General features: G+C 37.9%; 1 protein-coding gene across 1 annotated transcript in view; it reads left to right on the top strand.

Moving 5' to 3' along the window:
- The window catches only part of XRCC5 (X-ray repair complementing defective repair in Chinese hamster cells 5 (double-strand-break rejoining)), a 91,479-nt gene that overhangs the window by 21,927 nt on the left and 54,242 nt on the right, over nt 1–15,310 (top strand). Inside the window, exons 9-13 of the mRNA XM_012651456.1 lie at nt 1,616–1,728; nt 3,274–3,336; nt 7,437–7,574; nt 8,371–8,461; nt 11,137–11,270. Coding sequence (XP_012506910.1) covers nt 1,616–1,728; nt 3,274–3,336; nt 7,437–7,574; nt 8,371–8,461; nt 11,137–11,270 — 539 coding nt within the window. The remainder of the gene's footprint in view (nt 1–1,615; nt 1,729–3,273; nt 3,337–7,436; nt 7,575–8,370; nt 8,462–11,136; nt 11,271–15,310) is intronic.

Here is a 15,310-nt window from a genome sequence, read left to right as displayed (position 1 = left end):
TGATTGCCTTTGGGGTCTTCTTCATAAATTCTTTCCCTAGGCCAATGTCTGTTAGAGTTTTCTCAACATTTTCTTCTAAAATTCTTATAGTTTCATGCCATAGGTTTAAGTCTCTTAGCCACCATGAGTTGATTTTTGTGAGAGGTGTAGATCCTGTTTCCGTCTTCTACTTGTGCCTATCCAATTTTCCCAGCACCATTTGTTGAATAAGGATTCTTTTCCCCAGTGTGTTTTTGTCTGCTTTGTCAAAGGTTAGATGGCTCTATGAGGATGGTTTTATATCTAGGTTCTCAGTTCTGTTCCATTGGTCTATGTCTCTGTTCCTGTGCCAGTACCATGCTGTTTTAATTACTATAGCCTTGTAGTATAGCTTGAAGTCTGATAAATTGATGCCTCCCAATTTGTTTTTGCTTAAGATTGCTTTTGCTATACAGGGTCTTCTCTGGTTCCATACAAAGCGTAGAATTATTTTTTCTAGATCTGTGAAAAATAATGTTGGCATTTTCAGAAAACAGTTTTAATTAGAACTTCCAAGTTACTATTAAAAATTCAAGTAAGAAAATGACTGCTGACAGAAAAAAATTAGGAAAAGCTTTAGTTTAGATACCACTCTTAATCATGTGCCATACATTTCCTGTTAATTTTTTGTTGGAATTTCTGTTTTCATCACCAGCTTTTTGAAAAAGACATACACGGAGCACAAATATGGTTTTTTAAAAAATTAAATACATGGTATCAACAGACTAACTGGAACAAATAAAAACTGAATCACAAAATCTGCCCCCAAACATACAAGTATTTTGTTTCTTGGAGTAAAGATGCATGTGTTTTCCTTTGCTTTACCAAAGTCTGGAATCCTTGGATTTTGACACTCCTTTTTCCCACTAAATATATAAGATATTCTGTATTAGAAGGACATGATCTGCCATAGAGTAGAGGACATGGAACAGGGTTGGAATTTTGTGGGTTTTTTTCTTTTTAAGAAGCCAAGAGCCCATATTTATATAAATATCCTAAGTAACTAAAAAAGAAAATAATATACAATCAAATCCCAGAAATAAAATAAATTTAAATGCAGAAAAATACGCAACTTATCAATTGAATGTTTCTAAACAGGAGAGTTTTAGCTTCTTCTGTTAGGCATTTGTATATCTCCAGCATGTATTTTGGAGAACACTTTGTTCTGAAAATTTCCTATGGGCGTTTTTCCGTATGGGTCTCCAGGTTTCCGAATAAATGTGTTCTTGTTATTATGTTTACAAATCATGCTGTACTTTAGTCAACCATGGTTTCTCTTTGGAGGATAACTAGTACATTGCATTTGCTACATTTTTTCTTCTAGGCTGGATAATCATTAAGGTAACTAGATTACAGAAGATGCTACTTTAAAAATGTAATTTGATTTTAATCGTCTCTGTATTGTATATGTGGTTTGTGTGTCTGCTGCTGCTTTTTCCTCATTGATTCACAAGGGCCAGTAATTCGATTCCAGGGAGTAGAGACAGAGGCTTCCTCTGGAGTATGCATATATTGTTAATGTATGCATAGAGCTCATTTCCGCTCGTAGAAAATGAGGCCCCATATGCTTAACAGATGCTCTTCTCTTGTTCTCTAGGGTTCCGCTATGGAAGTGATATAGTTCCTTTCTCTAAAGTGGATGAGGAACAAATGAAATATAAATCGGAGGGGAAGTGCTTCTCTGTTTTGGGATTTTGTAGATCTTTTCAGGTACAACTGTGAACAAAATAAATGAGCTTTTTCCTAGCTGTTACTTGAAATGGTGTGCTTTTGATTAGTCATTTTATTTACAATATATATTTACTGCACTTTTAGTTTTTCTGTAAGTAGTCTGGAGGTTAGTGTTTCCATCCTTGATTTTTGAGGAGAAAAACCAAGATATAGAGAAGTCTTAGCATAAATCTGAAGAACAAATTCAATTAAGTCACTTCTTAGTTTTGCTGGCCATTCTAGCTCATAGTAGCCTTAAAGAAACAGCATCCAGTTCTTTGCTATTGTATTGCATTCTCTGAGCTGTTATGTAAAATGGAGTGTTTTAGGATTAAAGATCTGTCTGGGTTTTGAGTGACCGTTAAATCTTAGAGTATCATTGATTTATGTCAGTCTTGACCTTTCTTCTCAATGTCCAATGTAGAGTTCTAAGATGTGAAATTTGTCCATAGGTTTTATGTCTTTTAGACACCAATGCAAAGATACACAAAATAGACACAATGAGACATATAGTCATTCACCTTCAGATACCATATACTATCCTAGAAAAGGTTGTTAAAAGATTCTCAGAAATCTTAGATGAAATGTTCTTGAAATAGACAGCCAAAGAGATGAAACATAATTAATAATTATTAAGTGTATTTTTTATGTGTATTTTATCCAAGCTCTGTAAGATTGAAGAGTTTTTTGTTGGTTCTAGAAGAACTCAAGTGAGAATTTCATTATAATGAAAATAAATATTACCCAGTATTCTGGATTTGAACTTCTTTGTGTTGCTCTAGCATATATTCCCTGCATACTTCAGTGTTAGAGTAATTCAGTGAGGCTGGGGAGAATGTTTTTCATGATATGCCCAAACTGTTATATAAATCTTCAAGACTCATAAGCATAAAATTGGAAGTATTTACTTAAAGTCTGTAAGATTTTTAATGATGAGAATAACTACTTTTTGGAAGTTGGGAGTCCCTAACAATTCTCTAACAAGTTACACTGAGTATGCTTTTCTTAAAAATAAAATCATTCACTTTGGGAGGATTATAAACTTAAAACCATGATTATTAATGGCAGTGCTTATAAGTCTTCTCAGTAAAGCAGAACCCTCATTCAGACCAGTTTGTAGAAACTGACCTATTGAAAAGTGGGTCTACTTACCTACAGATAGGCAGAAAAGACCTATCCCCTGACCCCTCATGACTGAGCTCGGTGCCCTTCTTATGTGTTGTAGTACTATGTAACTCTGGGCTGTGATAACAGCACTGCAGTTGATTTCATATTTATCTAAGCACCTCAAGGACAATATTATACCCTGTTTTCTGTTGTGTTTATAGTACCCAGACAATGTTGGACATATATATACTATGTGCTCAGATATTTGTTATATTGAATTGAATTGAACCTCAAGTAATAATTCGTTTCTAGTATCTGTGGCTGTTTTTCAGTAAGAACATTTTGAATAGAATTTCTTAGTAATGTGTGGCATTATGGTTATATATGTTACTTATTTTGGCTCAAAACCAATTTTTTTTTCCTCTCTTGCTTTTGTAGGTCCAGAGAAAATTCTTTATGGGAAATCAAGTTCTAAAGGTCTTTGCAGCAAAAAATGATGAGGTGAGTTGGCAGCGTGTCTTCGAGGTAGTGCTACAGAATTGAGTTGTCATTTTATGAAAGTGAGTTGTTTGGGGCTTCTGTAGTTTAAAATGACATGAATTCTTACAACAGCAGTGGAAAAATTCACAGTTAAACTGTGAAAATGGAGAAATGATAAATGAATTTGTGTTAGCGTGAGCACATGACCTGAGAGTATGGAGACCAACCAAATAAGTATTAAAAAGAAAAACATTTTGAACAACTGCATTTAGGTGTGGGAATTTCATGGTCAAATGTTAAGGAGGGTTGGGGTCAGGTCAACGTTTTGATTTTCATAAACATTGAACATTGAGTGCTGACATGAGCATCCTAGAGTTGTGCTTCGATGACTGAACTGCTTCTGCTTCCATCACTGAGGAAATTTGTCTTCTCCCCCATGTCTCTCTTTGCACTCTTTTCCCACTTCCCCAAGATATTCTGTTTCCAGGCTGGTTTCTGCCTGGCTATCAACCCATGACTATTGTATTTTATACTCACACTTATCCTCTCTGTAAATATTTTCTATTTGACTTCTAAGTCAGAGCTTACTTCCTTGAAGATGTTGGTATTAACTGGGAAATTGCAATCTAGTATCTGTTTAAGGCAGCTTAAGCAGATTTCCAAGTTCCTGAAGTTTTTGTACTTGGAACTAGAAAACTGGATGTAGAGGGCTTGTTTGGGGTGGGGGTCAGGTGGTGATGTAAGTGGGGTAGGGTAGTCTTCTTTTTCTCCTCACTTCTGAAAGGTGACTGGCTGCAGATCTAGTAGATGGGCATGCCAATATTCTATCGGAACAGTTAAAATTAGGAGAAGAAAATGCCCGGCTTCTAACTGTGTACTGAATGGATTCATTAGAGCACAGTGAGCTCTATGGATTTGAGAATCCTAGATCATGGCTTTCTCCTGAAACAAAGCCTGTTGGGAATCGTGAAGATCTGGTATATACTGTCAAACACTTAGCTGCATTTTTAACTTCTGCTAAAGTTTTAACTCCCACTTATTGTCCATTTACACAAAGAAAATTCTGATTACTTTATAAGAATGCTGGGTAAGCAGTGAGGAATATCATATCACAAAGCTGTGTTGGGTGATTATCTGGACTTACTAGCTAAGTACAGCCTTGTGAGTTATGTAATTCAAATCCAGGCTCATACAGACACTAATTTCTATATATCAAAGGGTCACTTTGAGGTCACTGAAGAAAAAAATTTTCATCTACTAATGACAAAGAACTATCCTTTGTGTCAGTTTTTGATGTGATGGTCAAAAAATGATATTATCTAATTGGAGCTTTTGAGATCAGCAGGGAATAAGGAAACTATGTCATATGAGGACTTCCAATAAGAAAATACATGAAGACTTGTGAGGGTAGGTAAGGGAGCAGGAGGGATGACAGATATAACTCCTCACACAATCTAGAGGTTTATTCTGTGGCATAGAAATTAAACTATGCTTCATATCAGGGAATGCACTGGAACTAACAAGTAGTGGTTCTTGTTCAAGATGGGGAATTATTTTGTCAATAAGAATTACTACCTTCAGTTGGATTATTTTCTTATAAGATGGTCAGATCCTCTATGAGTTTCTAAGCAGAATCTTTATTACCAACAGTCAGATGCACATGTGGGTTGTTAAACTAGATTAATGCTGTTCTTTTTAACTCAAATATTCTATGACTCTGTGGATAATTCCTTTTGAGAATGTTTTCTCTGGCCATTAGCATATAATTGTTTTTCATATAGAGAATCTATACTTTTATGTGCTGATTTGCACTACGTGTGGAAGAGAAAGAGAAGAGAAAGGGAAGGAAATGAAGCTTTAGTTGAGTTATGCACAAGGGTAGTAATGTGTTATAATGTAGCCGTCATTCATGACCCCATCCTTCCTTCCTTCCTTCCTGTAAATATCCTAATTGGTCCTGTCAAAAACACACAAACAAAGACTTCCAAACAAATCGGGGAGTAATCTCTTCCTCAGACTCCCATTTTGCTTATCTAGTCCTCTCTGATGGGACTTATTATTGGAATATATACTTTCTGTATTTGGTACATATCTCATTTCCACTAGTAAAGAATGAATTAGTTCGGTGAGGTCAAAGACTCATTTTTGTTTTCTCGCTTGGCCTAGCCAAGAATGAGTAAATAGTCCTTGAACTGAACTGAAAAGGTAATGGTTCTATTACGAAATCTGCAGAGGATTTTGGTGGCAAGGAATTGAGGTCATAGGTTTTTACTGGAAGAAATGAGAATGTACATAGCTAACTTTGATACAGGTTAGCTATGGAACTGAGAAAGTACACAGTGTTAGGGGAGTTCTGCAGAGGGAAAGAGCTGACTGAGGTTAATCTGAAATGGAGAAGGTGTCGATTTACAGAGCCTTGAAAAAGCATTGGAAACTAGAAAGGTAGGGATTTGGAGGGGGCATTATAGCTAGGAGGAAATGGTATCAACAAAGCTAGAGGGGAGGGAAAGTATAAGATCTGCCCCCAGTCAATGATCAGCTCAGTGAGGCTGGAGTAGAGGAACCCCTGGGTTTTTATGGAAGGGAGTGGCATGATCAGCTCTGGGAACAGGGGAGGCAGTGGTGGAAGAGATCAGTTTGAGAGACAGCATAGAGATAGAATTAGTAGAGTTTGGTGAACACTTGAAGGTGAGGTATGAGAAAGGTGGCATTATCAAAGATCCTGGGGCTTCTAGTTTGGTTGACTGTGTGGTGGTGTTAATAGAAATAAATCCAGGAGGACAATGAGGGGGAAAGATAGTTTCGTTCTGGTCATGGACAGTTCGAGATACCTGAAGATGCCCCATGAGATACCATATGAGATATCTGCCAGCCAGTGGTCAATGTAAGTCTGGATCTTAGGAGAGTTTTGAAGCTGAGTATACAGATTTTTGATTCTTAACTCGTGGAACTGGGTGGAATAATCCACAAGTAGAGTTTTAGAGTGAGACAAGGAAAGAAAGGCCAAAAGTAGAATTTAAAAATCAGTTGGGAGATGAGAAGAGCTTGGGGAGGAGTGGCCCACAAGTAGAATAATCAGGGGAGAATGTTGTTTCTGAAGCCAAAAGAGAAGGTGTGGAGGGAGAAAGGGGGATGGTCAGATGCTATTGTCAAACAAATATAAGAACCAAGGAGTTGACAATTAGGAGGTTCTGGGTGACTTCAGAGGATAATTTCAGTAAGGAAGTGGAGGCAGTAGCTGGATGAGATTGAAGAATAATTGTGCTCTAAGCAGTGGAAACAGCAAGACTATTATTTCATGATATTTAGGGGTGAAGAAAAGGAAAGATACAGCAATTTATAAGAGAGTGACAAAGATTTTGTTTAGGAAGGCTGAGATATGAATTTATTTATAGGGCAAGGGTGTGAAATCATAGGAGAAGGAAGGTTGAAGCAATAAGGAAGAGGTACAGTAAATATCATCAAAAGCAAATGTAAACCTCTGTTTCCAGGTGGCTCCAGTTGGAGGGTTGAGTGTCCTGAGAGGTCAGATTGCCAGTAGACGTGGCCCATGGATATGCACATAGTAAAATGGAACTTCCAGATTATAAACAATGGGAGATAGAAAGGACACCGTTAGAAACTGTCCACGAGAAGCTGGCTGCACAAAGGCTAAGGGATCCATGGGCCACAATGAAGCTTTGAGATACATGGTGGCTTTGCAAACAATGTTTCCTTTGTTGGCGCATTATTTTTAATCCTTTTAGGGATTCAGGTAGGGATTTGCTGCATTTGTGGCAGCCGTAGGGGCTGTATATTACCTGGAGTCCCAGAATAAAGATAAGAGGCATCACTGAAGATAAAACCCGGAAGTGTCTTAGTGGTTTCTCAACTCTCTCATAAGATCTTCACTGTAGCCTACTTGACTGTGTGTTTTTCCGTTAAAGAATATTAGTAAAATTTGATAAAGTAAGAAAAGCATTAAAGCAAATGTGTATAGTTTGGTCTTGAAGTAGGTAAAGGGGTACTTTAGAAAAAAATCAGATATGGGAAGAAAGTAACACTGTACATATTTAGTTTTGTTATGAAAATTCTCCCGTGTTGGATATGTGTTCATGCATCGCATCCCTCTTTCTTACTAGGCAGCAGCAGTTGCACTTTCCTCCCTGATTCACGCCTTGGATGAATTAGACATGGTGGCCATCGTTCGATATGCTTACGACAAAAGAGCGAATCCTCAAGTTGGCGTGGCTTTTCCTTATATCAAGGAGGCCTATGAGGTAAAACCCATGGATCTTTTTTATTGATGTTATTTTTTTCCTTCAGTCCCTTTATCGTAAGCAGTGCTTCTTGACTGTTAACGTGTGTGAGAATTAACTTGGGGAATCTTGTTAAAATGCCGGTTCTGATACTGTGGGTCTGGAGTGGGCCCAGATTCTGCATTTCCCCCAGGCAGTGCCGATGCTGCTGGTCTGTGAACCGCACTTCTAGTTGTGAGGAAAGAACATAAATCATAAGGAGCTTTTTATTAAATTGAATCAGGTAAGGTTAACCATGACCTTTTCTCGCTTCTCATCCTTCTTGACTTCTCAGAACCAAATGGAAACAGAAATTACCTCCATTTTTACTAATGGGGACTATGAATATAGGTTGAGGATGTGATTTTGTTGTGATCCTTGTGAAATTCAGTTTATTTAGGGGTATCCTATTTAAAGTACAAATTCCTTACCCTGTCCTCTTTGGCAGAACTGGAAAGAGAAAGCAAAATGTCTTGACTTCCAGATCAGCCTTCCGATCACCCTAGTCTTCTCATTTGTTGTGTTGGATGTGTGTTTTATAGTTATCCTTTGGTAGTCCTTCTTTGAAGCATTTCTTTTATGTTTAACATTCTTCATACCGTTTGCAGTTTTGAACAGCTAATGGCAAAAGTCAAAACACTTTACTTTTCACATACCAGATTTGAACTGTCTGATTTTTGAAATATATCTGTTGTGCCAATTTCACAGCATTTGGGACCAGTTTTATATTTTTTCATTAATTTGGTTGTTTCTGCTTTTACCCCTTCTTTCTTGTTAGTGTTTAATGTATGTGCAGCTGCCTTTCATGGAAGACTTGCGGCAATACATGTTTTCATCCTTGAAAAATAATAAGAAATACACTCCTACGGGTGAGTTTATTTCCATTTAGCTTACTAATTGGCTCTGCATACAGACTGTTTTTGGGAAATTACCTGTCTGCAGCCATTCGTCAGGGCCAGGATTTCACAGGGTGGAATTAGTTGGATTCCAATCATATACTTATACACAGTAATGATGAAGAGGGTTCGGCAGGTGTTTTTCTAGTAGTAGGGATAGGTTTGCCCTAAACTCTCCAAACACTGTCTAGTTCCCTCTTCTGATATAGAGCATGTGTCTAGGGAGCAGCTTGTTGGTGATGAATGGCCATCTCTAATTGTGAACAGAAGGTTTGCCCCTGCTGAAGTGAATCAATGTGCAATATAAAACCTGTGACTTCAGTGTCCTGCATAAAATCTGGTGTAACTTTGTCCTGAAAAGTGAAAATGTTAGAGATTAACTTTTCTTTTTATTCTGTCTTTGTAGTTTACAGTAACTACAGTAACAGTTCAAGTCTCATTGTTACTTATTTCTGGCTTCTAGGAATTACTTCGAGCTTGATGAGAAAGGCCTTTATTAAGCATCTGGCTGCAAATATCAGGGTGTTATACTGAATGATTCTCACAGCCACAGGGCCTGTGTTCCAGAGAGCTCACTGTTGAGAGCTCACATACCAAAAAGAACAACAAACGATGTGTGGATATTTCATTTTACAAAATGTGTCATCTGTGTCTGTAGGATGAGAGAATTGCAAGGTGAATCTCAGAACTGGGTTCTCCCTGTGGTTATTTTGGTTAGACCCTTTGGGAGCAGTGTGCTGTGAAAAGGCCAAGAATCAGATGTGTCCCTAGGGCCTGTATTTTACCTTCCTTCTAGAGACAAGTCCCTCTGCGTCACAGAGGAGGGAGGCATGGACCTGAATGTATAGAAGTTGCCACTGTGTTACAGTATTTTTCTGTCTCTACCTCTTGATAATTCCAAACTTTTAGATAAGTAGAATGCTTTAAAAAGAGAACTTTGTTGACAAATTATCTTGTAGACATAAATCATTCAAGAGCTAAAACATTAAATATCTTTTCTTTTTTTTTTTTTTTGAGACAGAGTCTCAATGTGTTGCCCGGCTAGAATGCCGTGGCGTCAGCCTAGCTCACAGCAACCTCAAACTCCTGGGCTCAAGCGATCCTCCTGCCTCAGCCTCTCGAGTAGCTGGGACTACAGGCATGCGCCACCATGCCCGGCTAATTTTTTCTATATATTTTTAGTTGTCCAATTAATTTCTTTCTATTTTTAGTAGAGACGGGGTCTCGCTCTTGCTCAGGCTGGTTTCGAACTCCTGAACTCAAACAATCCACCCGCCTCGGCCTCCCAGAGAGCTAGGATTACAGGCGTGAGCCACCGCGCCCGGCCTTAAATATCTTTTGATCTGTTGATCTATTTTCTGTAACATATTTGTTTACATTTTCTCCATTGGAAAAATGAATCCTTAAAGCTACTTGGCCTATTTCCCAAGTGGACCTTTGTGAAGGGACATGCAATGCCAGAATGATCTGGCCTGTTACTAGTTTGTAGTAGTAGGTAAAAATCACTGAATGTTCACATATCCAAGTCCTATCTTTTGCCTTTTGCCAGTCGAACGCTGAATTAGCCAGCTTAAGATGGTGATGGCTGTGCAATTGCCTGAAATCTCCCCTAGAAAGTCCAAAAACAGATAGAAAAGAAATGTCTCATGATAAATATCCATGTGTTCTTTTATTTTGTTGTGACTATACAAAAGGAATATTTGAAAAGGTGAAGAAAAGCAGCATAATATACTTTTCAGGAACTGCATATTCTTTTCCACCTTTTGCCTAGTGACTATGAATGATCCCAAAACAGTGCTCAGTTCAACAGCTCAACTGCTGTATGAATCAGCAGAATGAAAGTTACACATGGTAGTTTAGGTAGAAGCATTTTTGGGAGAGTTGCCTCTCATCCAAAATGCTTTGAGCTGTGCCGTTTTTGTTGACTTGGTAGATTTTTATGGAGGAGCACTTGCTTTCTGTTAGGTATTAAGAGACACATAAAAAAGAGTCATATTTCTGCTCTCAAGGAACTTTTAAAGTTTGAATGGAGTAGAGTAAGACACGTACACAGCTGTGCAGATATGCAGTGTGATTAGTGTCATGAGACTTTGCAAGAGGAAAGGGCTGATTCTGCCTGTGGAGACTGGGAAGGAGTCACCTCACTAGTTCAGTGGTGTCTTCCTGTTAAGGTGCTAGACTCTGCTAAAAGTTACAGTAAATCCTTATAAAGCTTATGCTTCATTACTAGAGGGGTTTTATTTTTCCTTTTAATGTTTTTATCCTTTAGCTAATTACAAAGGTTTTAATATTATCTCATTGAATACTGAATATTATGCTTGAATCTCCATATGGAAGTTGGATTTTGTATGTCTGTATTCCTTGGAACAAACTCTTGCTTTTGATATGATACTCCATTATCAAAGGTTCAGTGAATGGTAGGGCTGGGACCTAAGCAGTCAATTACTCTAAATAGCTCTTTTCATGGAAAAGAAAACTGAGACTCAGGTTAAGTACTTGAGTAACTAGAGAATATTTTTGGCAGAGCCAGGACTGTATAACCTGCCAATATTGCTGCAAATATCTACAAATGGAAAGCATTTGTTTTAGTAGAGAATAATAGCGGTAATAATTTTTCTTTCTGCTTCTCTGTTTATCTTTGTTTTAAGAGGCACAATTGAGTGCTGTTGATGCTTTGATTGACTCCATGAGCTTGGTAAAGAAAGATGAGGAGAAAGACACCATTGAAGACTTGTTTCCAACCACCAAAATCCCAAATCCTCAATTTCAGAGATTATTTCAGGTGAGACAGGAAAGATGAACCAGTCATATTTCATTTAAATGAAAGAGAATTACATGAAAAGTTATGGTAATCGGCCAGTCCCAAGTAAACATCTTTATCCTCTGAGGGCTCCATTTGCTCTATCTATTTTATAGGAGAATAACATCATCTTCTTCCTACTTCAAAAGATAAAAATATCATGAGCTCTTACAAAGAAAAGTAAAGTTAGAATGCTTTTTTTTTTTTTAAATCTGGAAGAAGGCTAGTTTAAAAAAAAATGCAGAAGGGCTTAATAAAAAGCAGATTATTTTGTGCTTTTTCAGGTCTTTCTCCTGTACTGTATGTGAATGAGATTTTTCTTTGTTTTTTTTAATATCAAAATAGTAGGAGAGATTATATGAACTATATAATAATATAACCACTATTAGGGAAGAAGTGTTCCAGCGCTACATTTGTCAAAAATTTCATAATTAAAGGTAGAATAGAGGTCAGATAGAGAGGTTATACTATGAAACTATTAAAGAGTAATTAAAATACAGAAAAATATAAAATATGTATTTCTTAGTTCAAAGGAATTGGAAGGTGGAGATTGGATTAAGGTAAATTGGGGAAGTTGGCAAGAGAGCTTATGCTCAGGAAGGGGAAGCATAGACCAAGGTTGAAGAGGAAGGAATATTCCAGTCCTGGATTAAGTTAATGACATAGGCTTCCCTGACTCCAAAAAAACTGAAAGAAAAATCACAAGCAGCTTTTTCAGGCAAACCCTTCCCCACAGAGGAGTGGACGGTCCACGTCTGGGGGCACAAAGGGGGGCACAGGGCATGTGATGGAGAGACCATAGGTTGTCTCTTTTGAATCACTTCACAAAACATCCTTAATTAACTCAAGTCCATATTGTGACTTGTTGTGATTGAAGGGATTCTGTACTCAAAAGAAACTGCCTATTTTTTTGATGCTTATAATTCTTTTAAGTAGTGAAAAAAAATCTTTTGTTCTAAAGTTAGGAACATGAAGCTCAACAGGTAAAGGGCTGACTTAGTAAATACTGATGCTCCTCAATTTGTGATGGAGTTTTGTCCCTATAAATCCATCTAAGTTGAAAATACATAAGTCAAAAGCACCTTTTTAAGACACTTAACCTCCCAAATATCGTAGCTTAGCCTAGCCTACCTTAAATGTGCTCAGAACACTATATTTACCTACAGTAGGTCAAAATCATCTGGCAACACGGTATGCTGTAGAGTGTTGATGGTTTACCCTCGAGATCCCGTGACCAACTAGAGCTGTGGCTCCATAGCACTACCCAGCATTACAAGAGAGTATCTTCCAATTTCTTTTGAATGTGTATCGCTGTCACACCATTGTAAGGGTGAAAAATTGTAAATTGAACCATCATGAATTGGGGACTATCTGTATTCTAGTATTCTAAGTGTAATCATGTATAAATTACTGATTTAAAAGGAAAAAAAACAAAAAACTTTGGTGTTTTTGACAAGTGGCCGTGAAGACCTGAAGGCCTGTGCCATTCGTAGGGAAGCGTGTAGCAGACCACTTGGAAGCTTGCCCAGACAGGTCACTGTGGAGAAAAAGAGAAACTTCTGCTACTTGGCAGATTTGTCTAGGGTGGGCTCTATTTATATTCAATAAATGTTTGTTGGAATAATGAACAGATAAAAGCCATAAATGTAGGCATTTTTATTTTTCGAAGCTGCAAGCACTGGCAACTTTGGTTTTTACAACTTACCAACTTTACTTTCTTTTGTGGGGGTGAGTTTGTAATATGGCTTATCCGTATGAAGAAGTATTTTCACTAGGGCATATATGAATTAGATTTACCTTTTTTTAAAAAAAATGAGTATGTATTGAGTACTAATAGTGTACCATGCGCTAAAGATGCTATAAGCTCCTTATTTTCAAGGATTCCTTTAGAGAAGGGAGAGGAGTACAGGGAGAGAAAACCAGTAGTTACAACAGTGGTGGCAAAACACAATGGGAATAAGAGGAGAAAGAGATGGTTGCAACTAGGGAGCTTACGAAAGGCTTCACTAAGGAATTAAGATTTAGAGTTCTAAATGAAAAAAGGGGATGCATGATGGCAGGAGATCATGCTGTGCAAAAGAAGTGACATGTACAAAGGCGTGAACATATGAAGAAGTGGGGTGTGTCTAGGGATCCACAGATAGTTCCATTTGGCTGGGGAATAGGTTCTCTATGGAAAAATGATGGAAAAGGGAAGGTAAGTAGTGGGTAGATTGTGCAGAGACTTGTAGGGCATACTCAGTAGTTTGGATTTAGTGGAAATGGGTAATTATGGAAGAGTTTTGTCAGCAAGTGGATGACATGATTTTTAAAAAAACAGTTCTGGTGGGGCGGTATAGGAAATGGACTGGAGACCAGCCGGGAAACCTGCAGTGGGCCACGTGAAGGCTTGAGTTAAAGCAGTGATGGAGTGTGGAGAGGAGAGCAGGCTCTGAAGGCCTTTAGAAGGTAGGGTAGATAGAACTTGAGGTATTGGATGGTGATTGATGAGAAATAAAGAGGAATTGAAGACAACAGGATCCTAGCTTGGGGTGACTGAAAGGATGGTGTCACCATTATTTGTGATAAGGAATATAGAATAACAGATGGAAAAGGTAATTTATTTATTTTCCCAAGTGTTAAATTTGAGGTGTCTGTTGGATATCCCAGTACAGACACTCAGTGGGAAGTTGGAAATAGTGATTCAGAGCCCACAAGAGAAGTTAGGTCTAAATATACAGATTTGAGAGTCTTCCTCATTTAGGTAGGAAAAGAAGTGAATGAGATCACCTGGGAGAGCACAGTGAGTGAGAAGGAAAGAGAACAAAGTGCTGAACCCCAACATATGCATGGATAACTAGGCATAGACACACAAAAAAGGGCTGTTAAAAAACAAAACCCAATGCTTCTACCTCCACCCCCCAACAAAGCTCAGAGAGGTAGAAAGAGCTAGTGGAAACTGGCGTCTTGGAAGGCACAGAAAGACAAGTGTCTGGAAGGAAAGAATCCCAAGTCAGATGTTGCACAATGGTGAGTAAAGGTGAGCTTGGCAGAGGGCCTTTAGGGTTTGTAGTTCAGTCTTTGATGACTTTGGGGACCCAGTGTCAGTTGAGTAATGGGGTGGAAGCCAGGTTACAATGCCTAGAGGAGAAAGGTTTCCTGATGGAGGGAGAGGACATAGTAATCTACAGGAGGATGTGGGACCCAGGGCGATGTCTTTTTTCTCTTTTAATGAGATATCTATAGCTGAGGGTAAATGAGCTGGGAGAAGGAGGAAGAGATTAATAATCAATTCCTTGGCAAGAGGTTAACGTAATTTTAATTTTGGAAGGAAATTCTGAAAATATATCTTTTGTCAAGTGTACGGTTAAAACTACCTTTTAAATAATTGATACAGTGTTGCTAAAATCAATATATTAGTAACTTCTGAGCTAGCCATGGGGCCTGTAGGTTTTTTCTCTAATCTTTTTCAAATTGTAAAAAACATGTCAAGAAGTAACAGTTGCTTATAAGAGAAATAAATAGATCAACGACTGTGATCTCAGCTTCCCAGTGACTAAAAAATGTCACTTTCTCATAACCTCATTTTTTTAATGAATTGGGATTTTTTGCTTGAACTGATTTTATAAGTATATATACCTTTATTTATCTAAAATGTGACATTTGAGAAAATGTGAGAGAGAGGCTGATACTTGAGAATGTCACTTGTAGATTCTTTATCATTGACGTATGGATGACAACACTGTTTGAAAAGATTGCCTGGATTGTTTGTTTATACTGAGTGTCCAGAATGTTTTTCAGTAGGGAGGCAGGGTAGGATATTTGTCCCTTGGTTGTTCTAGCTCTTTTCCAAAACATTTCATTGTATATCACAGATAGGATCTTTAAGAGCATATGAGAGGTAGTCTGTTGTATTGGGTGTTTGATTATCGCTTACATCTTTAGGACTTTCCAAGTTGTTGAGATATTTTAATCAATTGAGGGAGAGCACTGTGATTAAGATTATGCACAAGAAGGTTGGGGTCGATTCACAGGGTTTGGGA

This window comes from Propithecus coquereli, unplaced genomic scaffold (assembly GCF_000956105.1).
Source record: "Propithecus coquereli isolate 6110/MARCELLA unplaced genomic scaffold, Pcoq_1.0 Scaffold357, whole genome shotgun sequence".
Classification (NCBI taxonomy): domain Eukaryota; kingdom Metazoa; phylum Chordata; class Mammalia; order Primates; family Indriidae; genus Propithecus; species Propithecus coquereli.
The sequence above is the reverse complement of the archived record's forward strand: the minus strand, read 5'-3'. Positions and strand labels throughout refer to the sequence as shown.